This window comes from Aspergillus viridinutans, assembly GCF_018404265.1.
Source record: "Aspergillus viridinutans IFM 47045 DNA, scaffold_2, whole genome shotgun sequence".
Taxonomy (NCBI): Eukaryota; Fungi; Ascomycota; class Eurotiomycetes; order Eurotiales; family Aspergillaceae; genus Aspergillus; species Aspergillus viridinutans.
Genome location: NW_025091218.1, coordinates 167,834 through 190,306, shown reverse-complemented (window position 1 = coordinate 190,306; position 22,473 = coordinate 167,834). Strand labels below are relative to the sequence as shown.

The 22,473-nt window shown below is 50.2% G+C and overlaps 9 protein-coding genes across 9 annotated transcripts; 4 read left to right on the top strand and 5 right to left on the bottom strand.

Moving 5' to 3' along the window:
• Positions 1–744: 744 nt before the first annotated feature.
• On the top strand, positions 745–3,961 carry Aspvir_003649 (putative beta-galactosidase; the record flags this gene model as incomplete). The annotated part of the gene is made up of 2 exons (XM_043266900.1): positions 745–2,759; positions 2,809–3,961. 2 exons carry the CDS (start codon positions 745–747, stop codon positions 3,959–3,961), a joined length of 3,168 nt encoding a protein of 1,055 aa, XP_043122835.1.
• A 634-nt stretch (positions 3,962–4,595) lies between these two features.
• Positions 4,596–5,922, top strand: Aspvir_003648 (cellulase family protein; the record flags this gene model as incomplete). The annotated part of the gene is made up of 2 exons (XM_043266899.1): positions 4,596–5,171; positions 5,218–5,922. The coding sequence occupies 2 exons, from the start codon at positions 4,596–4,598 to the stop codon at positions 5,920–5,922; spliced, it is 1,281 nt and encodes a 426-aa protein (XP_043122834.1).
• Positions 5,923–6,432: 510 nt separating this feature from the next.
• On the top strand, positions 6,433–7,048 carry Aspvir_003647 (uncharacterized protein; the record flags this gene model as incomplete). Its single annotated transcript, XM_043266898.1, has 2 exons — positions 6,433–6,864; positions 6,914–7,048. The coding sequence occupies 2 exons, from the start codon at positions 6,433–6,435 to the stop codon at positions 7,046–7,048; spliced, it is 567 nt and encodes a 188-aa protein (XP_043122833.1).
• Positions 7,049–8,710: 1,662 nt separating this feature from the next.
• Positions 8,711–9,229, bottom strand: Aspvir_003646 (GIY-YIG nuclease family protein; the record flags this gene model as incomplete). Its single annotated transcript, XM_043266897.1, has 1 exon — positions 8,711–9,229. The coding sequence occupies one exon, from the start codon at positions 9,227–9,229 to the stop codon at positions 8,711–8,713; it is 519 nt and encodes a 172-aa protein (XP_043122832.1).
• Positions 9,230–9,589: 360 nt separating this feature from the next.
• Aspvir_003645 (Pfs, NACHT and Ankyrin domain protein) lies at positions 9,590–14,115 on the bottom strand (the record flags this gene model as incomplete). Its single annotated transcript, XM_043266896.1, has 4 exons — positions 9,590–10,068; positions 11,440–12,161; positions 12,214–13,023; positions 13,079–14,115. 4 exons carry the CDS (start codon positions 14,113–14,115, stop codon positions 9,590–9,592), a joined length of 3,048 nt encoding a protein of 1,015 aa, XP_043122831.1.
• Positions 14,116–15,955: 1,840 nt separating this feature from the next.
• Aspvir_003644 (uncharacterized protein) lies at positions 15,956–16,744 on the top strand (the record flags this gene model as incomplete). The annotated part of the gene is made up of 2 exons (XM_043266895.1): positions 15,956–16,473; positions 16,540–16,744. The coding sequence occupies 2 exons, from the start codon at positions 15,956–15,958 to the stop codon at positions 16,742–16,744; spliced, it is 723 nt and encodes a 240-aa protein (XP_043122830.1).
• Positions 16,745–17,088: 344 nt separating this feature from the next.
• Positions 17,089–18,726, bottom strand: cp8 (putative carboxypeptidase Y; the record flags this gene model as incomplete). Its single annotated transcript, XM_043266894.1, has 4 exons — positions 17,089–17,160; positions 17,217–17,686; positions 17,744–18,104; positions 18,148–18,726. The coding sequence occupies 4 exons, from the start codon at positions 18,724–18,726 to the stop codon at positions 17,089–17,091; spliced, it is 1,482 nt and encodes a 493-aa protein (XP_043122829.1).
• A 720-nt stretch (positions 18,727–19,446) lies between these two features.
• On the bottom strand, positions 19,447–20,967 carry Aspvir_003642 (putative protein kinase; the record flags this gene model as incomplete). Its single annotated transcript, XM_043266893.1, has 6 exons — positions 19,447–19,646; positions 19,729–19,894; positions 19,944–20,242; positions 20,310–20,539; positions 20,597–20,638; positions 20,684–20,967. The coding sequence occupies 6 exons, from the start codon at positions 20,965–20,967 to the stop codon at positions 19,447–19,449; spliced, it is 1,221 nt and encodes a 406-aa protein (XP_043122828.1).
• A 556-nt stretch (positions 20,968–21,523) lies between these two features.
• On the bottom strand, positions 21,524–22,009 carry Aspvir_003641 (uncharacterized protein; the record flags this gene model as incomplete). The annotated part of the gene is made up of 3 exons (XM_043266892.1): positions 21,524–21,704; positions 21,763–21,791; positions 21,848–22,009. 3 exons carry the CDS (start codon positions 22,007–22,009, stop codon positions 21,524–21,526), a joined length of 372 nt encoding a protein of 123 aa, XP_043122827.1.
• Between the last annotated feature and the right edge of the window lie 464 nt (positions 22,010–22,473).

The following is a 22,473-nucleotide window of genomic DNA, read 5'->3' as shown; positions in this document are numbered from 1 at the left end:
TGGTGCAGCGACCACGGTGGTTATATCCTGGACGGACGTGCATCAGCCCATGACCAGCAGGAAATCTGGGGAAATACGGGGAAATGGACCGCCTAGACTCGAGGCAGTTTTTTCGAGACGATCATTTGCGGGTCCTCGGTTCCGACATCCCCATACGAATCATGGGATGGCTTCGCTTGGATATATACTGTAGAATCAGTGGACACTGGTGCAGGTAGCATACTGGGGCAATCGGAAGGATTTCGCAGGACTCTCTGATATTATTCATGTGAACGATGGACCATGGCGCTATTCGCACTTTGGGTGCACTCTAATGTAAGGTTAACCCATCCCCTGATCCGTGAATACGGGGATTTGTCCTTCTTCCATCCGACTTCCCCGGCGGAGTGCGCCAAGCAGGACAACCACCAACGGTCGAAAGATGGCGTGGATTTCCCCGCTCCCTAGCAGCGAAACATATGTCTGCATCAGGAATATGGATCAATTATCGACGGAAGGTGGTCGGAAGAGGGGCATTCATTGCGGTTTGGATGCAGTGAATGCCCTCAAGCACGGCTTTCCATCCAGCCCACCTGTTATTCCACGAATCCGCCTATTTAGGAGGGGAAGATGGCCTACTTCTTGTTTTCGTTCAAGCAATTCATCTTTCTTCTTAGATCCTGTTCCGTGGCTTTGTTTAGACCCGATTGAGCAGGATTCCCTTTCCACAGTCCTACTCTATCCTCGGTTTCCCTGTCCGTCACCATGACCCTGTCCGCAGTCCCCGACTACGAAAACCAGCATATATTTCAGCGCAATAGGCTCAAACCAAGAGCATATTTCCTTCCCGAGACGTCTATCTCGCTCAACGGTCGCTGGGACTTTAACTATGCAGCCTCTCCCGTGAGCGCCCCCGAGCCATCATGGTCCAAGGGCACCAAGAACGCCGCGTCCGAACCCCGCCGGGATTTAAACCAATCCAGCTCTGACGGCGCAGACTCGGAGACAACTTGGGCTCCCATCACCGTCCCTGGTCATTGGCAATTGCAAGGTTATGGCCGTCCGCACTACACCAACGTCATTTACCCCTTCCCCGTCTGCCCGCCATTTGTGCCGACGGACAATCCTACGGGCACCTATCATCGGACCTTTCATGTGCCTGCCGACTGGGATGCTTCTGCCCAATTGCGGTTGAGGTTTGACGGCGTTGATAGCGCATATCACGTTTGGGTCAATGGTGTCCAGATTGGGTACGCACAAGGGAGCCGCAACCCGGCCGAATTCGATGTGTCGCAAATTGTCGACCCCGACGGCGCCAATGAACTGTTTGTCAGAGTCTATCAGTGGTCTGATGGCTCGTATATCGAGGACCAGGACCAATGGTGGTTGTCGGGCATCTTTCGCGACGTTACTTTGCTCGCATTCCCTGGCCAGGCGCGCATTGAAGATTTCTTCGTGCGCACCGAACTAGACAAGGATTACGTTGATGCAACATTGCGCTTGTCTTTGGATCTAGCTCTCAGAACGGCAGCCGTCGTGCAACTGACTTTGAGCGATCCTTCCACGGGCACTACGCTTCAGTCGGAGAAGTATTCTCTTCAGGCACAGCAGGGCAAACTCGAGGCTGAGCTTTCCGTCTCCAACCCGAGGAAATGGACAGCAGAGACGCCGAACCTCTACGATCTGTGCATTTCTCTTTATGTAGACGGTGCCAAGGGACCCGTTCAGACAATCAACCACCGTGTTGGGTTCCGCCAGGTTGAGATCAAGAACGGCAACATCACCGTGAACGGCGTGCCGGTGATGTTCCGCGGCGTCAACCGGCACGACCATCATCCACGCTTCGGCCGAGCAGTGCCTCTGTCGTTTCTGCGCGAGGACCTCTTGATCATGAAGCGGCATAACGTCAACGCTCTCCGTTGCTCGCACTACCCGTCCCATCCCCGTCTGTACGAACTCTGCGACGAGCTCGGCCTATGGGTGATGGACGAGGCTGACCTGGAATGCCACGGCTTGTACGATGCCGTCGCTCGACCCTTGGATATCCCCGAGTCAATGGACTACGAGGAGCGCAAGAAGCTCACCTTTGACCAGGCGGCGCAGTTCACCACGAACAATCCTGAGTGGAAAGATGCATATGTAGACCGAATGGTGCAAATGGTGCAGCGCGACAAGAACCACTCCTGCGTTATCATCTGGTCGCTTGGCAATGAGGCGTTCTATGGCTCCAACCACCAAGCCATGTACCACTATGTCAAGCAGGTTGACCCCAGTCGCCCGGTGCACTACGAGGGTGACATGGAGGCCAAGACGGTCGACATGTACTCGTACATGTATCCATCCGTCGATCGACTGGCACGTCTCGCTACCGCAGAGGGAGATGCGTTCAAAAAGCCAATTGTCCTTTGCGAGTATGCCCACGCGATGGGTAACGCGCCTGGTGGCTTGGAAGAGTATATGGAAGCCTTTCGGACCCACCGCCGCCTGCAAGGAGGATGGATCTGGGAGTGGGCGAACCACGGACTCTGGGATGAGGAAAGGGGATGGTATGGCTATGGTGGTGACTTTGGCGATACGCCCCACGATGGCAACTTTGTGCTGGATGGACTGCTATTCAGTGACCACACCCCGACGCCTGGTATTACTGAAATGAAGAAGGCCTATGCGCCGGTTCGTGTGTGGCCTGGTGAGGACGGGACTCTGGTCGTAGCGAATGACTACAATTTTGTTGGATTGGAAGGCCTCCAGGCAGTCTATAAGATTGAGGTCTTCGGAGACAGGTATGTCTCTCTCTATCCATCGCCAAACGTTGTGCTGACACGTTGATAGCGGACGCATTGTTTCCACAGGCAATATAGAACTTCCGTCCATCCCTGCTGGCCAGAAAGGAACTATTAAGATGCCATCAGCGCCTGCTATAGCAAATCCCGGGGAGATCTGGCTCACCGTCAGCTTCCGTGAAAAAACAGAGACGGCATGGACCGCAAGCAACTACGAAGTCGCTTGGTACCAGCAGTGCCTCAAGTCCTCATCTCCACGTCCTTCATTGCCTGTACCGGCTCAGCCTTTGACGCTCTCATCCACGAAGACGACGCACAAGATCACGGGCTCCACGTTCAGCCTGGAATTCTCAAGAGAAACTGGTAGTCTGTACGCCTGGACAGCCGACGGCCTCTCCCTCCTCAGCCAGTCCTCAACAACCGGTGCAATCTCTCCCGGATTCTGGCGTCCACCGACGGACAACGACATGTCCCACGACCTCGGTGAATGGCGGCGGTTTGGCCTCGACACTCTCACCTCTCAGCTGCGCAAGATGCATGTCGTCCAGCATACCCCCACGAGCGTTGAAGTCACCACGGAGACATATATCTCCGCCCCGATTCTCGGATGGGGATTCTTCACCTCGACCAGTTACACCATCTCTGGCAATGGTGCCCTAACAGTCAACGTGCACCTGAAACCCCACGGTCCAATCCCAGCGGACCTACCCCGGATCGGGCTGGATGTACTTCTCGCGGACGAGCTGGACAATACGTCGTGGTTCGGCCTGGGACCTGGCGAAGCCTATGCCGACAAGAAGCGAGCGCAAAAGGTGGGCATTTACAACGCTACGACGGCTGAGCTGCATATCCCCTACGAAGTACCCCAGGAAGGGGGCAACCGGATGGACACCCGGTGGCTACGTGTGCACGACAGCAGAGGATGGGGTCTTCGGGTCACTCGCGTCAAGGAGGAGAGTGACAAGCAGCCGACTGAGCTGTTCCAGTGGCTCGCTACGCGGTACAGCCCCGAGGCTATCGAGGCAGCCAAGCATGCGCCTGAACTTGTTCCTGAGAAGCGGGTCAGGCTGAGGCTGGACGTGGAGAGCTGCGGTGTTGGAACGGGGGCCTGTGGTCCTCGTACCCTGGACAAGTATCGGGTTAAATGCGAGGAAAGGAAGTTTGGCTTTACTCTGCAGCCTGTTTTTACCGAGATGTGTTAGATGTATTGTTTGAGTTCGTTTACTACCAAGGATAGAGTGTTCGTTGAGATAATGTACTGGTTGCTCCAGCCTTCTTGCAATCAATAGAAAATGTCGAAGTATGTACTGACGGTCCATTGTCGTAAGCTTGACCTCCCCCGGACAGTGCTGTCTCTTCTTGCAGAGAAGGAGGTCTTTACTTCGGTTCGTGCCGCACTTTGGTTCAATACCCGTGGGTTTTGACGAGAAAGTATAAGTGGTGTAGATCAGTTGGTGGAAGAGTGAGCAGCTGAGAGATTACCCAGACGGCAATTCTCCCGAAAGGGGAGCCCACAAGTGTGAAGAACGTCACATGCATATCATATTGTATTTACAGTTCCCGGGGGAGCCGGAAGGATATAATGACCATTCGACTGGAAAATGGAAGATCAGCCTGCTCATAGTTCGATCAACCGGGCTAATGACACAGGTAGTTTCCCCGCTTCCCCATAGTCCTGCAGAAAGTGGACCCTCTTCGTCATGCTATATCCCGAGTGCGGGGAAGACGACAGGGTATACTCAAGTGCCTGATTCATGCGAGTATAAAAGGGCAGTAGAGAGGAGGTATGTCGTCTCCAGGCATCAACCGTGTGTTGGGAGAGCAAAGCATCTCGCCATGAAGTTGAACATCGTCTCTTCTCTTGTCCTGCTACAATCGCTGGCCTGCTCAGCGTTAAACGCCCCTTTCACCGTCTCAGGCCGATGGATCCATGACTCTAAGGGTGCAAACTTCACCTACGCAGGGGCCAATTGGCCTGGTGCGGGTGAGGTCATGATACCCGAGGGGATGCAGTATGCCTCCATTGCGTCGACAGTCTCGAAGCTCAAGAGCCTGGGAATGAATGTCATTCGGTTGACCTTTCCTATTGAGCTGGTGGATGATATCCTCGACAATGGCGGAGATGTCACCGTTCAGAAATCGCTGATCAACGCGCTGGGATCAACGAACGGGACCAAGGTATTCAATGAGATCCGCAAGGTGAACCCACAGATCACGTCGTCGACGACTCGTCTGCAAGTATATGATATGGTAGCCGCGGAGTGCAACAAACAAGGAATCTATGTACATCTGGATAATCACATCTCGAAGGCGATGTGGTGTTGTTCCACCACGGATGGTAACGCCTGGTTTGGAGATACCTATTTCGACGTCACCAAGTGGATGAGAGGACTGGTGTATATGGTTTCTCATGTAGGTCACCCAGCACAACCAGAGGCGGAAGATGCTGACCCGCAAGGCCAAATCATGGCCCAACTTTGTCAGCATCGGACTGCGCAATGAGCTTCGCCAGCCCGCCACAGCCAACTCCCAGTACCCGTACAACTGGGGGACGTGGTACACGCAGATGACAACGGCAGCGAAGAATGTCAACGCGGCCAATCCGAACGCGCTGGTCTTCCTGTCTGGTTTGAACTACGATACCACGCTCTCGCCTATCCCGACTGCGTCGGATCTCGGCAACGGGGTCAAGTTCCGCCTCTCTGACTTTAGCTTCGCTAACAAGCTGGTCCTGGAGCTCCACAACTACGCCACCAGTTCCAGCAGCTGCAGCTCGTTGTCCAGCTCGCTCTGGACTGACGGATTCAACGCCCTCAATTCGTCTGACCCATCGATTGTGAATTCCATGCCGGTGGTCCTGACCGAGTTTGGGTTCCTCCAGGACAGCACTACCTGGGAGGGCGTGTATGCCAGCTGTCTGAGGACGTGGATCCCCGAGCAGCACGCCGGTTGGATCACTTGGGTTATTGCCGGGAGCTACTACATTCGGCAAGGCAACCAGGACCTTGATGAGACATGGGGTAAGAATGATTCCGAATGTGTTGCTGTGTTGAAAAAGCTAATACACGCAGGCATGCTTGACCATACGTGGTCTGGTTGGAGGTCTCAGGATGCGATTGAGAAGGGACTGAAAGTGATGGTCCAGTCGTCACTTAAGGGATAAACTGTTGGCCAATCGAGCACTTTGTGAACCTGACCAAAAGCTGGGCGACATTGCGTGTCCATGTATCGCCCCGACGTTGAATGACCGTCTCCAACATTTACATCATCCTCTTAGTCTGTTTACTAGTGCAAGAGGCCACGTCTGCTGCAAATAAATTTGCATGATTTTGTGTCCGATATCCAGCTTGGTCGAGCAGCGTGAGAGGCACCTGTAACCTGCCTGCCTCGACCAAGCTTTGAAAGATCCAGATTCCCCAAAGTCTATTTTAGCTTCATTACAGCGAGCAATCCCGTAAGTGTAATTAGAAAATTGTTCCATGTGATTGGCTTGTTTACTCTGAATACTCGATGCTTGGAAATAGGGTAGATCTGATTGGCCGAGTTGAGTGCACCGAAGTATATACCACGGCATGTTGTAGACAGTAGTAACACGACCTGGGAATAGAAAAGGACGAGTAAAGCCAGATGGAGAGCATTCAAATGCCTTTGACAAAGTCACCGCTCTATCACCATGTCTGCCAGCACCGTTCCTGTCGAGCCTGCGGTTGAGCAGCGGAATCAAATACACTCTGCTACCGAGGAACATTCCGAAGCTGGCGCCTTCGTACGAGATGTGATCATCGGTTTCGCGGATGGTCTGACGGTCCCTTTCGCCCTGACAGCCGGTCTGTCTAGTCTGGGATCATCCAAGCTGGTCATCGTTGGCGGACTCGCGGAGCTGTTCAGTGGTGCCATCTCCATGGGACTGGGAGCCTATCTTGCCGCCGTAACCGATCGAGATCATTACAAGAGCGAGGAGAAGCGGGAGAGGGAGGAAGTGTGCACGAAACCCGAGGCTGAGATGGAAGAGATCCACGAGATACTCTCTGGCTATGGCATCAGCGCCGAGGCGAGCCAGATGGTCGTCGACTGCCTGGCTCGAGACGAGGAGAACTGGATTAGGGTACGGTCTCCTCCATCTACATGCACGATGCTTGCTTACGAAGGGTCAGTTCATGATGGACTTTGAGCTGAAGCTGGAGAAACCAAACGTCTCTCAGGCGTGGATCTCTGCCGCCACCATGGGTATTTCCTACTTCATCGGTGCGATCATCCCCTCTATCTTGGTCTTGAGTATCCCATTCTGATCCTTTCGGTTTCTAGGCGGGAGGAGTTTGATGTCGAGAGAGGAGGCATACACCGGTTCTGTTTCACCTGTACAAAGTCGAGGACTGACAGTGACATCTGAATTCAGTCGAAGTTAGCTCAATCTTGCTGAATTGTCGTTCGGACCGACTTTCGAACGCTTACTCTTTCCACTGGCGTCCGAATACAACAGGATCATGAAAGAGTTCTTCATCTCCTGTCCAGTCCCGACGGCCACCCACGAATACGAGGTCGGCCCGGACAGGTGGAAGTACACATCGCTGGAATTGTCGGGGATATTGAGGGCAAAGGTGTAATTTTCCGAATTGCTTCCCAGGGGAAGAGTAAATGTGCTCACACCAGCACTTGCTTCTTCCGCTAGGCAAACAGTAACGAGCTGGAAAAGACAGACTTAGGGTCCAAGAATCAGTAACCGACGTCCAAATAGCCAAGCTCGGACAAGCTCAAGATTGCGGGGCATGGCATTGGCAGTGGATACATACCGGCCAGGCAGAGTCCGCTGCGTAAAAATCGCATCATTATAAACGACTTCGAGTAGTCAAACTTTGAAACTACCTAGAGTTACAAGAGCATTAACGAAGCCAACAGTGAGAAACCTAAGGTATTATTTGAACTTTCCTGTCCGCCACATGGATTAGGCAACACTGGTCCAGCCATCGATGACCATCATCCTCCCTTCCATTGGCTGCATCGGGCGTCTCCTATTTCTGGCACAATTTGATGCCGAACCTAAACCAGGGGTTCCCTGGCGTATTAAGTCTAGACTGCCTATTAAGCAAATTTTATAGTACGCGCTGACAGCAAGACCCACAAAGTGGCCCTGATAGAACCATGGCCCATGGGAATCCTTGGAGTCGCAACGCCACTCGCCACCAACTTGTTGCTATGAATTCGATACAAGTCGAGAACTAGACAAGCTCTCAGGTCGACTGTGCAGAATTGCACATTCCATTTCAGCTCATAAACGGGCAAACCCAGGGGAATCTGTTCTCGCTGGCCCACACCAAAAGCATCACTGGGCCAGAGAGAGTAGAATTGAAACGATCCACCAGGTTACGACAGTCGAACGGTGGCAGCTTGTCCTATTCCAGAAATACTCAGGACTACTGAAGTTGGATGATGTCTGGTTCCTGGGAATAATTTCAAAGATCAAACCCTACAGTGACCTCGTCACAGCTATAAGACAAATCGATTGCAAAGGATGGTCTTGATCCTTTATCTGTGCTGGTCAACCAGCTTCCATACAGTCTTAAATCCCTTTGATTTCACTCCTTTTTTAAAATGAAAATGCTACCTTTTGCTTGGGTCCTCTCTAATGGTTGAACATCGCCGATATGCCCTTGAACTCCAAGTTCGAATTCAGCATTCCTTCTTCGATTTCGCTCCTGAAGTGTGTTGGGGCAAGTAGAATACTCTCTTTCCCTCCAAACCCAGTTCTTAATGTATCGGCACCGGAGGCGATATATCTTTCTGGAGTGTTTTGATATCATCAAATCTTTTCAATTCCTCAGTTTTCAGGGCCCATGTTGGCCCGGCTCTCAGGGTTCTCCCTCGATATGGCTTGGATGCCATCCAATTTGACCATTTCCGGATACCTGCGATGGCGTCAACAGGGGCAATTTCAAACCATTCAATGTGCTGCTTCAAGCAACCCGTGCAATAGATTCTGAGCCGTCGATGATGAGCTCCGCGTGACACAAAGCCTCGACGCGGCGGGCACATGGAACTTTTTGGCGATTTGGTGAATCTGGATAGAGTAATTTGGGAGTTCGATTGCATGCAAAAGCCCACTCCTCATGACGCTCATCCGTGGTACGACTGGTATATCCGATTTTGACGAATCCGTTGTTTCCTTCGACCTCATACAGGTATACAAATCCATCTTTCAAGTCACCCAACTTCGCGTCCAAAGGACTCCTCGCTTGCCGTTTAATCTTGTCATATGGCGATTTGTAGTCGTTGAGTCTATCGCTCCTCTCTATAATGCTCAAAGGACTCACATCGTATGCCGCAGGCCAATATTCAGCCGGATTTATATTTAGTTTCAGAGGCGATAGACATGAGTTCCTCGCCGGTAGGATCACCTGGTTTTGAGCCGCTGACGGTGTAGTGTCTTCAGCCAACTTCGCACACTCGGCCTGGCATAGGCTGTGAATCTCCATGACCCTCGATTTCCATAATTCCACATGTTTGAGGGGTTGTCTATCATGGCGATGGCAAAGCCTATTTGTTCAAAAACTTTGAGGAGGTACTCAATATCATCGTCGTCACCTAGAGAAGCCACTGAATAGACAATCTCGTTAATGGTGTTAGTACAGTCCTGCGGCTTCTGTCCCCCAATTTCAAGGGAACAATTCTCCTGCGCTTTTGTTTTTCCCCATGCACTAGGTAGACAACCCGTCTAGAGCTTTTCTAATTTGCCTCTCTAGAGACAGAAAAGGCTTGGTGCCGGGATCTCCGGTAGGAAAGGTGGCTATCCATTCCTCGGCACGAGATTTTATGAACTGTCCATGGTCATGGACTCAACAGTGCACGAGCTTGGCCAGATTTTCTAGCTCGCCTTCGAGCTCTGGAGATGACGGAATGAGAGCAAGCATTGATTTGATCATGTGGTCGATCTTCTCCTCCGCAATTTTCACCTTACAAGGCTTCTTCTGTTTTGTGGGACATCCACATCGTCCATTATCGAGACTAAGCAGTGATTTTGACGCAGCTGGATCAAGTTTGGCTGTGTTCCCTGCTGGCTGGCCGTCGTTCGTCAACTCTGGCATGCTCCAGGGAGGACTTGTGGTAGGAGTGAGAAGTATAAAGGGCTCAGTGCTAGATGCGCCGCCATCTTTGAGCTCACTCTTCGTCTCGTAATTATCGGACGATATTGCTGGAGACGGGGAATCTGAGGGCTCGGATGGATTGGTGTCGTTGCCTTCTGCAACTCGGAGACGTTCAAGGGAGCCAAGGCGACCACGGCCGAATCGCTCTTTGAGGACATGGAGGCGGACTTCTTTTCAAAATCTCACGGATTGACAAACCAAGCAGGGCTCTTTCTAGAACAGACGAGAGCGAGGCGCTTGTTCAAGCTCGGAGACTTGTTTCCTCGTGCTTGTATTTAGCTGGAAGATTAAAAGTCGCCGTCCATCAGGAACGGAAGAGAGACGAAGGCGCAAGTCTTATGATGTAGACGAGTCATATTAGGTCCTTTCAGAAGAACGAAAACCTCTTACCCCGCGTTCTCCCATGTTCGTAGCGAACGAATGAAACAATTCCTAAGTGCAGAGCACAGCCACCACCTGCAAAAAGCAAGTCGGGAGTGAACGGAGGGTGTCAAATAGGGCCGCTGCCCCGCCGCTGCCTCCTGGGCTGCATCTGCCGCTCATCTATTTCCAAATTCCTAGAAACACCACTTTCCTATCTTATCATCATGAAGCTCTCTGCCCTTCTAACGACTCTCGGCCTTCTGCTCTCTGAGGCCGCTGCCATCGAGATGGTTTGAACTCCCAACCCTCCCTGCTGTATACCCCCTTTGCTTAAACAATGGTCAAAGGAAGTCCGAGAAGAAGTCGGCAGTGACTGGATTCTAATTCCCGTCGAAGATGGAGTGTGCAAGACATTCGACGTCGAGTATGTCTCTTGCTTATGAACCCTCATATATCCCGTGCCCTCGCTAACCAGTCTCAGAGTCGTGCAGATTAACCTCGTCCCCGGGTCCAACGGCGGAAAGTCTTTCCTTTGCAGGACATACGCGTAAGCTGCTTCTCAGAATATCATTTTCTGAAGCAATCAGGCGAGTAGATTAACTTATCTCACTGAAGGCTCCCTGAATGTCAAGGGGAGTCTATGGGACAGATCCCGTCCAATCACCCGCTTACTGGCGTCTTTGATCCCCCGAGATGGTCTGTTTACTGTTGGACGGCGTGTTGCTGGCCGTGATAAGTGTGTACATAGATTGAGCAGTTGTTGACCTGATGGTGATGTGATGTAGGGAGTGAATGGGTTTACCTGGTCTCTTACTTGGCGAGCATTAGCACATTCATCAACTTGGCGCCCGCATGAGTACAGATTTTGTCTCTAATGCCTGAGGAGGTTTGAATCACGAAGTAGATCGGTTCTTCGCTTCGCAAGGCAGCAGTCCTTATATTCGGTTCTCGTATTTAGATCCCCTTCAGTAACTTCTCTCCCAAGGAAAGTAAAGAAGATATATATTGCTTGTACAGGAGCGTATTAAAGTCCCCTGAGACTGATTGTTATAAAAGCTAATTATACTGTTCAAGACTAATAGGTAAGTTTGAAACTCGAAATGAACAGTGTATGTTGAATACACACTCCGCGGGGCAGCTACATTACCCTTGCCTGAAATATACGGAAATAGCCAGACTGCCGATATTGAGGAGCGCCTCTGCTTCGCCCTCAAGGCCTAACTCAACCGCCAGGTGAAGAGGCGTCGTTTCCTCTTTTCGAGCCTGGACCCAAGCGTCGAACTTCCGGTCACTCAACAACAGTTTCCCGATGAGGGAGTGGTTGAGAGGTTGCTTCCTGGCATGATACAGCCAGCTTTCCGCTGCATATGGATACAAAGGATATTTCTGACACCTTTCTTCGTATTTATACTCACATTCACATTCCTCACCTTCGAAATCATCGTAACAAAGGTAAGTGACGCATGCCTCACCAAGAGCGCAATGGGCGTTTGGGAACCAAGACGTCCATGTCTTCTCCAGATATTCTTGGGTTGTGTAGTGAGCCAGCCTGATGATATGATTCTCCTTATTATATGTGACCAGTCCTGCACATGAAGAGATCATGACCTCCACATCTGGCAGGTTTTCTTCGTCAAATGAACTTTTACCAATGACAACAGCGAGAGCATGCTGGAGTTCTGTCAGGGTAAGAGTGCGCTCCGCAAAGGTGAGCCAAGCCAATGCTCGCTTTGCGAGTTCAGCTCGGTCTCCTATTTGTTGCTGGATTTGCTCCATTGCCTTCTCATACGCATGTTCGTATGCCTCCGATCCAGCCTTGAAGTTGTTGAGAGACTCTTTTATAGCTGCGATACTACACTTTCCCTTCAGGGAATTCAGATACAGCCTGGCGAGTGAGAACCTAGGTCGATCAGTCATTATCCTTCTGAGAGTGTTCTCAAGGGGGAGCGCACATTCCATCGACTTTCTTGATAATTTCCGAAATGACAAGATTTTGGATATCTGGCCTCCGTCTCACGATAGAGGGTAAGTTGCTCTCAACATATCGTTTCACGTCTGCGTCACTAGCTCGGATCTCCACCGAAGGAAAGTTTTCGAACTGCGAGATAATTCCCGGAATGGACCTGGCAGTTGCCATGAAGCTAATGTTGAAGTGTTGTTGGAGGTCGAGGATATGGGAAATCAGATGGTTCCGCTTCTCGTCAGAGTCTGAGCACTCGTCCAATGCGTCAATAACCATATAAACATGGGAATATAGCCCTGAAGCCACAGCCAGCATCTCGAGAACATCGTCAAGCTGTGGTTGCATTCCATTCCGCTGATATGTCTCATAAAACGCTTGGATTGGCTCCGGGATGTGGTACAGCCCTCGCACTAGCTGTCCCAGGATATTTGCCAGTATGATGTCTAACTGCTGATTTTGCTGCTGCTGAAAATTACAGAAGATGTAAGCAAGACCAACACCATTGTTTGATCCATGCTTTTTTCGAAGATAGTCAACCACAATGGATGTCAGTATCGTCTTTCCGGCGCCAGGAATGCCAGGGCAGAAAAGGACCCCTTTCTCCCTCTCCCATTGACGGAACTCATCAGTTTCAAATATCCACTGTCCAGTTCCGTCTTGTCGCTCACGTAAATTTGCACTGTGATCTGATGCATAATCAGTTGAGCAAAGCCAGCTAGCCATCTGTTGCCGTTCTTGGTCATGACTGCGTTGAACCAACATCTTGAACCCAGGATCAGTACTTGGAATGATGGTTTGCCTTGATGAGATCTCGGTTAGCATTTGAAGCATTTAGACTAGGGCCCTAAACTGACTGTTTCACTTCATCAATCGGCATGTGGAAGAACAGCTGCCTAGCATATGCTGCAGCTGCCGCCGCTGCAAAACCCTGCCACTGGTCGTTATTGTGCGAATCGCAGTAGTGTGAGATACCGCGAATGACAAGGCAAGGGAAGTCGGCCATCGCTCCGGCAGCCTCCATTTCGAAACACAGGACCCCGTATTCCTGGGCGAGCTTGTCCCTCAGTGCGCTGTCCCTTAGCACAAGCTCTCCAGACGCCACGGTACCCCGGTGTACCACAATGAGTTGATCAAGTTCACCTATCTCGCGTTTTATACACTGTGCTGTGTCACATTCGCTCTCTTGGAAAGATAGTCCAGGGCAGAGATGTTTGTAATCCGCCGGAAATAGCTTTTCATTTTCGATACCAGGGAACTTGAACCGTCGCAGCTGGGGCTTGCTTGTGTCTATGCGTTGAACATTCTCCATTATATGGTCTTCATCTGATCGGGCACGCTGAACGGCAAGTGCTTGCGCAGCAAGGAGAAGAACTGTTGGAGGTGGAGCCAATGCCCCAGTCCGCTCGAACACACCATCTCTCCCCTTTCCATGGTTATACTGTATCGCTCCTGAAAATGGCCCGACAGGCTTGCTGACTACCACATGCCCAAGGCGGAGCATGCCATTGTCCGTTGTCCTTGGCACACCGCCCCCTATACCGACCAACAGAGCATAGCGAAGGTTCGGGAATCGGATTCGCATCTGAATCACCACTGCTGTCGCCGGGTTGTTCCCCGCTTGCCACAACCCAGCAATGACGACTTTGTAGCTGGCGATGCTACCAAGATGGTAGATATTGTGGTCGGTGGGAGGTTGTGGTAGCGACTCGTGTTCCTCATCCAGCATTTGCAGCGCAGCAGTGAGCTCTATCTCCAGAGGGCAAACCCATCCGACTGTGTAATCCTCATGGGTGAACTTTTTCTTCTGTGGCTCTGCGCCATTCTGGGCTGGACCACCTCCTTTTTGTCTCTTTACTTCTCTATCGTCCGCGTGGTTGGCGCGTTTGAGCATGTTGACCACTATCGAGACTGCTATATTATATGGCTGTGGCGCTTCTTTTAATAGTCGTATAATCACTGCAGAATCTGACAAAAAAAGGGAAAACGCACACTGGAAGGATACCTACGAAGATTAACAGCGTCGGCGAGTCTGGACTGAGGGGTCTCCGGGAGCCTGCATATCCCCGATCAGCGCCCAAAGCTGAAGCAATACCAATATAAGCGCCAGGGGAGTGCTCCCAATCGCAAAACACCACCTCAACTTCACAGCGCATAATGGAACGAGGAGATTCGTTCTTTTGTTTTCGCAAGCCAGTCTCACCTTTTCGATGCCTGCCCTCATTCGTCAGCCTTGAGAACTCCTATCGCTTTACCATCCTTCTAGAGAGCAGAATCGTCGCGCCAGGAGCAAAAGACGAGGATTCTATGACCGGCGTCTAGAACTGCTCTTGCTCATATATTCGGTTGCCGGAGCCGTCGCCCATGGTTTGAAGTGTCGATTTTGCGGCCATGAAGATTGTTACACGAATTTCAACGACCTCACCAGTGCGAAGTATATCAGTCCAGGCCGCAGGTATCATTCAAGACATATAAAGCAAAACACTTAATGACATGAGCAGCATTACCGAATATGAAATTTACGCTTACTTATTAAGGTTAATAACATGTATCACTACTGCTGTACTTCCTGTATGGTGAGTTCCTCAAGCAGAGCAACATGAATCTGTGGCTAGGCAGATGGACTTCACCCACTGACTAATATCAATGTTACTTTTTATCATATTAAGACACTGGATCACACGAATCAGCGGAGGCTGAGCGGCAGTGGCCTTCAGGCTGTGCTATGTATAACCCTTGTCAGCCAGGATGCCGAGGAACGATGAAGCATGAACCATTGAGCGGCCCACACACCATACCGGATCAAGTGCATTAGGACAATGTACTGGAACAGTGATGAACAGGAAACAGGAAATCCTCATCATAACTGTAACCTACAGCTTCGGGGATCAGACATCAAGACGGTCGTGTATACCTGACAGGATATTGGCCACAGCACCCTCATGGTGCTCTGGAATGGAGAGGACGACGATGACCGGTATAACGCCGTTATCGAAAGTCTCCTCGCAATTCGAGCAGTTTTACACAATGGGATTCGATTTGGTTCGGCGGAGATAGTAGTCCCCCGAGCTCTCTGTCTTATTCCCTCCGACAAATTTCCATTCTGTCCAGAGATAAGATCGTCCATGTCCTTGATTGATCGGAATCATCGGATGATCTGAAGGCACGGCGCGAGGGAAAAGGCATATCGGAGGTTTCAGCTTTTTCAGTCGTAAGAGAGAAGCCGTGAGGAAGTAGAAGCCCTATTATCTATTCAGTGTTTTCCGCCGCAATGGCTGTCATTCAGACTGATACACAAGCATGCCACCTTTGGTATTTCATCTGGTTCTGGATATTCCCCTTGTGGCACCCTTACAATCAAAGTGCAACTTGTCATGTCAGCCAACTCATCCCCAAAGCAGCGGTTCTTAGTCTAGATGCCGATTATTATGTGAATACGGTGTGATGTGATACGGCAACTGGTCCGTCTGTTTTCCAATCGGACTGTACCTCAGCTGGCCATTACATATGAGATAAGCTATCGGGTTGGTCAAATTACTTACTGTCTTATCCACCTGATCCATTCTGCACTGCTTCAGTTGCTATCACGGTGACAGCCATCCCTTGCATTGAGTCGTGGTATGATTACCTTCTGGTAGGCACAAATATATGATCAAGCCCATGATGACATCCGCCGTTGACCATATCGACCTTGTCCATACGGCCAAGTCTTTCAAGAAACCATAGACATCAACATGGATGGATTTGATTTCGACTCCGCCCCGGCCGAATTCCAGAAGGTGCGATGGATAGTGGAGACGCCATTCATTATCTCCGGGATTGGATGGACACTGAACTACTTCTTCACTATCCGCAAAGCATACCAAGACCGTATGTCTGGCGTCTCGCTGATAGCTTTATCCAACAACCTGGCCTGGGAGATTGCCTTTGCTCTGATCAATCTACCACCGAATCCTTTCGCAAGGGTCATCTTTCCCCTATGGCTGTCTATCAATGCTTTCGTCTTATATGCCACCGTCAAATTCGAGAGACAGTCTGGTTCTCATTCTCCATTCATGCGGAGACATCTACTTTTTATTGTTTTCATCAGCATTCTAGGCCTGTTGTGTGCTCATCTCGCCTTCTCCTCCCATGTTGGTCCATTGGCAGCTCTCTACTGGGGCGGGATGCTTTGTCAAGTAACGCTCAGCGCCAGTGCACTGGGCCTTCTTCTTCAGCGAGGCCATACGCGAGGCATGTCATATAAGATGTGGTAGGCTCGACTATTCCGAGTAATGACCATACTTGAATTCGCAAAACTAACTCTCATCTCATTCAGGATCACCCGGTTTGTTGCCTCCGGCGTCACAGTGCCAGGGCTGTTCGTCCGAGCCGCCTACTGGCCTGCAAAATGGGACTGGGTTGACAATATTCTCATGTACTGGCTTGTGGGAGCTTTCTATTGCTTGGATATAACGTATGGGGTGTGTTTCTGGTATTTTCGCAGAGTCGAACGGAGGTCAACTCGGGCCAAGCAGGGATAGTTCTTTTCTGAAGTTAGTATCAGGTAAGAGGAACTATACTAGTGTTGTACATGCTTCATATGGTGGTACTCATGGCTTCGGTTCTCTCTGTCTATTGTTCTCGGATGGATATATACATGTATATACAGCACTCTGCATTTACAACTACACCTGGCTACCCACCAGGCATCCCTCAAGGTTCCTTCGGAGCTGGTTTTCCGAAGTCTTCCCGCGTCCATCAGTAATATGGCCCACACTGCACCCTCGTATGCTCCCAGATGTGAATGCTACCCCCGGACTGCCAATATGCTTCGATCTTCTTATCAGAATGGCACGCTTCATGACAACTCCTCTCCTGTCTGCGGTCAGGCAAAGGGCGCGCCAGTAATCCACCGAACCATCATATCAAGCGCTACATCTGGTCGATCTTGAGGAAGCTATTGCCAGCAAATCAGCACCAACTAATGCTTATCGTACCCAGTCGTAGACGCACCAGATGACCAGCACCATCCACCGTGACAAGTGCAAACCGCGACTCAGTCTCTGCATCGCCCACACGCACCCGAACCTCCTTCATAGTACCAACCGTCTCACTCTGCCCTGTGGCTGCAACCAGCGATCGCCAGGAACGCAGTCGCTTGGATGCGAACTCGGCCTGGCCCTTCCAGGACAGCGAATGCGCCCAGCGGAGGTTCCCGGCTGTATTGCAGGCGAGGTCGAAGTTCCCCTGATAAGCCAGGAAATGGACCTGGTTTGCCAGGAGAAACGCCACCAGTTCGGAAGTGGACGTCATACCGTCTGAAGTGTTTGCGAACGCTTGAATGACTGCTTCCGAAACCATTTTGTATTCAGTGACCTGCTTGGGGGGCGACAGGGCTTTCCAGACAGCTGGTGTGTTTAAATATTGTTCAACGCGTGCAGCCTGGATGTAGCACATTTCGTCGATTTCACAGGGTGCCGTGACTGTATTGGGTGGCGCTTAGCAATGATTGGCATATTTTTTTTCTATATTCAACTTACTGTCAAATCTGTTTCGCCCCCCTTTACCGGCCTCATCTTCATAGAACCCGATTACACCCTCGTAACACACCGATAATGCAGCGCTGCACAGAGCTGGATCCGGATTTTGGACACACACTGCACTGACATCCATGCACCGGGGCATGTTCGAGGCCATGATATCGCAGCGAGTCTGATTGAATACGGGCTTCTCGATGCCTGGATTCGTGGTGCAGAGCGTTTCCCAATACCCGAACATCGTATCTCGCGGGGACATGAAGCCATTACCCACCAGACACGACTTTAGCTGAACCTGTGGCTTATTGGGATAGAGCTCGTTCTGCTGTATGATCTGAGCACCAAGGTACGGTATATAGTGGCCCTGAAAAGTCAGCAAGGTCGATGAGAAAAAGCATCTTTCATACCGCATATGACTCCCCAGCAAGGTGGACAGGAAGATCCTGCAGGCGAGGAAAAGCTTCAGAGACAAACAGCTGCAGAAAGCGGTGCATGTCAACCGCAGCCTCCTTCGAGTCCCGAGGCAGCTCATGCCCTTCATCAATGTATGAGAAGCCGACATCGACGGGCTGGTCGACAAAAAGCAGAGATGAGTTGCGCGACCACCCCCAGGGGTCGTGGTAGGTCCCATTGCCGTGTTCATTAACCAGACAGGGTCCAACCTCCTGGAACAGACCAATCATGCTGGAGTCACCGGGGCCTCCGGTCATCCACAAGGTCAGTGGGTCGTTGGACGGATCATTCTGGCTCTCAAAGTACCAGAAGAAAAGATGCTTGTGGCCAACATCGAGCCAGCCGGTGTATTGAGCTGAGCCAGCTGCGCAGATGGACTCGTTTTGCTGCTTGATTCGAATTGAGTGATCTGGCGAATGATGGCTCTGGACGATGCGAAATTCATTGTTGTCGTCTGGCACAGGCCGCAACACCTGCTGGGTCGCATATGCTACGCTGCAAAGAGCGAATTGGAGAACACAGGAAACGATCATGGTACAAGTTGAAGGCTGTAGGATGGAGGAGAATCAGGAGAAGAAGGGTAGGAAATGATTCATTCCATTCTTAAATAGCTACCATTGAACAGTGAGTAAGCAGGGAATCCTTGCTCATATAGATACACCGGATTGGCTTTAATAATACTACAGTTCGGAGTTCGGAGTTCGGGCTTAGACAGGGTAGGATATGGCACTCTGGATTTACAGGGATTATTGTAGGTATACAGCCATAGATTTACATCATTGCTGCTTTCTGATGTACCAGCAATTTCCCTTTAAGAAGCTAAGTGCTAAGCGCGACATAACAACACACATGCAGGCTATAGTGCCAGTTTACCTGGGTAATGAAGAGCAGAAGACTGTGACAAGCAATATGAACCTATACAAACTAAATTTGTGCAATAATACCTATAGGCAATCTTCCTGATAAGCGTAGCTTGCATTGGAGACTGAGTAGCAACGTGAGTAGCCTCCATTGTACCCGAAGGCGTGATATTATACAGATATGAAAACAATGAATTTTGAGAGTTTAGCCCAGGGATCTGGGTCTGCACCTTGGATGGGAATATGGAGTTCAAGCGTGGCTGTAGAGGTCAATGCAAAGTCGCCAAAAAGATTCAGCATGGGAATTCACTGATTGTGAGCGTGGTTGCCATCGAAGGCTGGTAAATATCGACCCAATCCGGCTTCTCTTCTAGCCTGTTTGTTGCCTCATTATCAATACAATCCTTTAAGCTTCCTCCCCGTCAGCCAAGGGTCCTGTAAAAGATCCTTGGCCGTTGCTCTTTGCTCAGGCATCCAGGTTAAAGCCCTTCTGATAAATCGAAGGAAGCCCGAGTTATTCTCCAGGCGAGATTCTAGTGCTTCCATTGTCCGGCCATCCGGAATGGGTGCAAGACCCAGCCAATTTCCTGCGGCTATAGTTAATCAATCAAGACTCTGATTTGAATCATTGCAAATAATTTCTTCAAGTCGTTAGAATCAGGCAAAGCAACATACCATGTTCGTCCCAAAAGTCGGCTTTTCTCTCTGGATTCCTAGCTAGAAATTCCGGAGGCGGTGGACCCAACGCAGCAATTAGCTGAGCCAGATGAGCGGCATCGTAGAGGTCCCCATCATCGTCTCGTGCTGTAAAAAGCTTCCTCGGCTCTAGAAGATCCCAAGCCTAAGTCACTGTTAGCTTGGGGCATAAAAGCAATATCTTCAGGGCCTACCGTAAGGCCAACACTCCAGATATCGACGGGATAGCTCCATCCTATATAGAGCAATGTTTCCGGGGCCCGGTACTCCAGAGGCATGATATCGCCACCGTGGGGTCCCGGACCAATCCTCGCCTCACCAAAATCGGACAATAGCATAGGGCCTTCTTTGGGACGCATCAAACGAGAGAGGTAGATAGTGCGTGTAGGCGTGATTGGCTTGCGTGGCACTGGGGATGCAAATTCCATTTCCTCAAGCTTTTCGAACATTTGATTATCATAGGCACCTAGAAGCATGTTGCCAGGGTGCACGTCTGCAACATGTCAGCCAAAATCTGCAGTGCTGAGCTCAAAGAGAGGAAGGTTTGACAAGGACAGTACCAGTGTGGACAACCTCCCCATGGGTATGCAGAAAGTCCAAAGCCTGAAGAAGCTCCGTTATAGCCCCCCTAACAAAGTCTTCATCAAACCCCTCCGGCCGGAATACCAGCTTCATATCACGCAAACTCATTTGGGCAGCCTCAAAAACAAGGACAAGATGTTTGCCATGTTCACCCGTAATTTCAAAAGAATCTAGCAATCTTCGAATATTCCCCCGTCCTCGATGTGAACTACGTTTCATACAGCTAGCAATATGACTGTAGGATGGTAGTTCCCGGTGAACTAACGAGGTATGAACATATACCTTCAGAGCGACGTATTGATGATCTCTGCGCAACTTAGCTCGAAACCATGATATTTTCGAGTAGGCCTACCTGAGGTCTCGGGCTAGCCACGAAGTTGATGAAGAGCCAAAACCCAGCTTGGCAACTATTTGGTAGCGGCTCTGGAATACCTCACCCAATCGAACAGGGTAGAATCGATGGGCTTGGTAGTCAGGTAACTCCTCCTCTTCAATTGCCTGATCGTCTTCAATGGTCTTGAATCCACTCGTGGGAAATGACCGGGCATCCTCTAGCGGTTTTGGCACCGATGCCACGCCAGGCGCCCTGGTCGACAATGATTTCAATGAAGAGGTGATTGCAGTCCAGAATGGCATTCTAACTCTCCGGCGCACGGGAATAAGTGACAGACGAGGCGGCAAGGCACGTCTCAGGCAGAAACTCATTTTTGATAGCCTTTAAGAAAAGAACTGGCCGTCTTTAATGTAAGATGATGTGGTGACCTTCCGGGTAACGCGTGATCTCGGGCTTCGCCGGTCTAAGCGCCGCGTCAGACCCACACCACACCCTATCATTGGCCTGTATCCAACCGCAGTTAATACTCCGCTCGCTACAGTACTAACATCAGGTACCTTAGGTAGGTAGGTATGTTTTCTACCCCATATTATTATTTACTGCGTTTGGTTGGAACTCAGACCTTGATTTATAATTTAATCATTGACACAGCGCCTAAATTTACAATAGCACATGGATCCCAGATTCCAGAAGTTTGTTGTCTTGTCGCCCTGGTGAACAATAATCAAATCTGAAAAATTACTAGCAATGAGACAGCTATAGAAAATATATATAGATATGGAGGGTTGAACTGCTCATTGACTAAAACCTGTAATATGTCTGTCACGTCCCATAGCAACCCTAGTGCAGAAGAGATTGTCATTTCTCTTGCTGCCCTTTTCCCTTGCCCTTCCCTGCGCGACTCTCAGTGAGTTTGTATGTGCCATCTGCATGAACATGACCGCTCAGTAGCCTCGTGCCATTCTGGCTATAAAAGCCAACAGTGATCACATCGTCCGGGTCCGTCGGATCTTTGGAAGATTTATGGGCTTTGGCACCTCTAGAAACCAGTTATAAGAAATGACTCGCTCAAGCGTTGCATAGTAGAATAAACATACTGGATTTCGTAGCTGGTCACAACATTGTACTACTCAGTATCAGCATACCTCGTTCTAAAACAGAATAGCGTCAAGTTTATATTACCTGAGTTTCCACCTCATCTCTTATCTTTTGGACTGATGCGACCCATTCGTCCCCTTTAGAGCCGTTTGTTTTGCGGACATCCTCTATGGTCACCTTGCCAATCAAACTGAGAATATGTCTTTTCGCAGTGGACGAGAAATTACGAATCGTGTTCAAAGACATCTTGAGATAAACACTCAACAATCACAGATTTCAGTACAAGTAGAATACTGGACATATGGAAGGAGAAAAGTGACTACTGAGACCTCACCTTCGACGGCTCCAGAACGGCCCTTTAATATAAGAGCCTCGCTCCCCTAGTTTAAGCGCCGGAAACAGGAACTATCTTTATCATCGAATAGCAAGGGAAGCCGGGGCGGCAGACAGGAATAGTCGAGAATTATTTATGCAACCATTAGAGTTTCAGATCACTCAGTATCCCATCTCCCCTACTGAGCCCTTTGCGTGAGCCATCTGGCGGCAAAGATGCACGAACCGTCTGTCATTGCGGATGGCGTCAGGAGGGTTGTAAGCTGTCCTGTTAGTAATTTTTGCTGAATCTCCTCTAGCCCTGGTCTATGCAGTAGAAATGTTGAGAGGTCAGGACCTATTTATCGTCTCATATTATTGCATGCTATGCGCAGCAA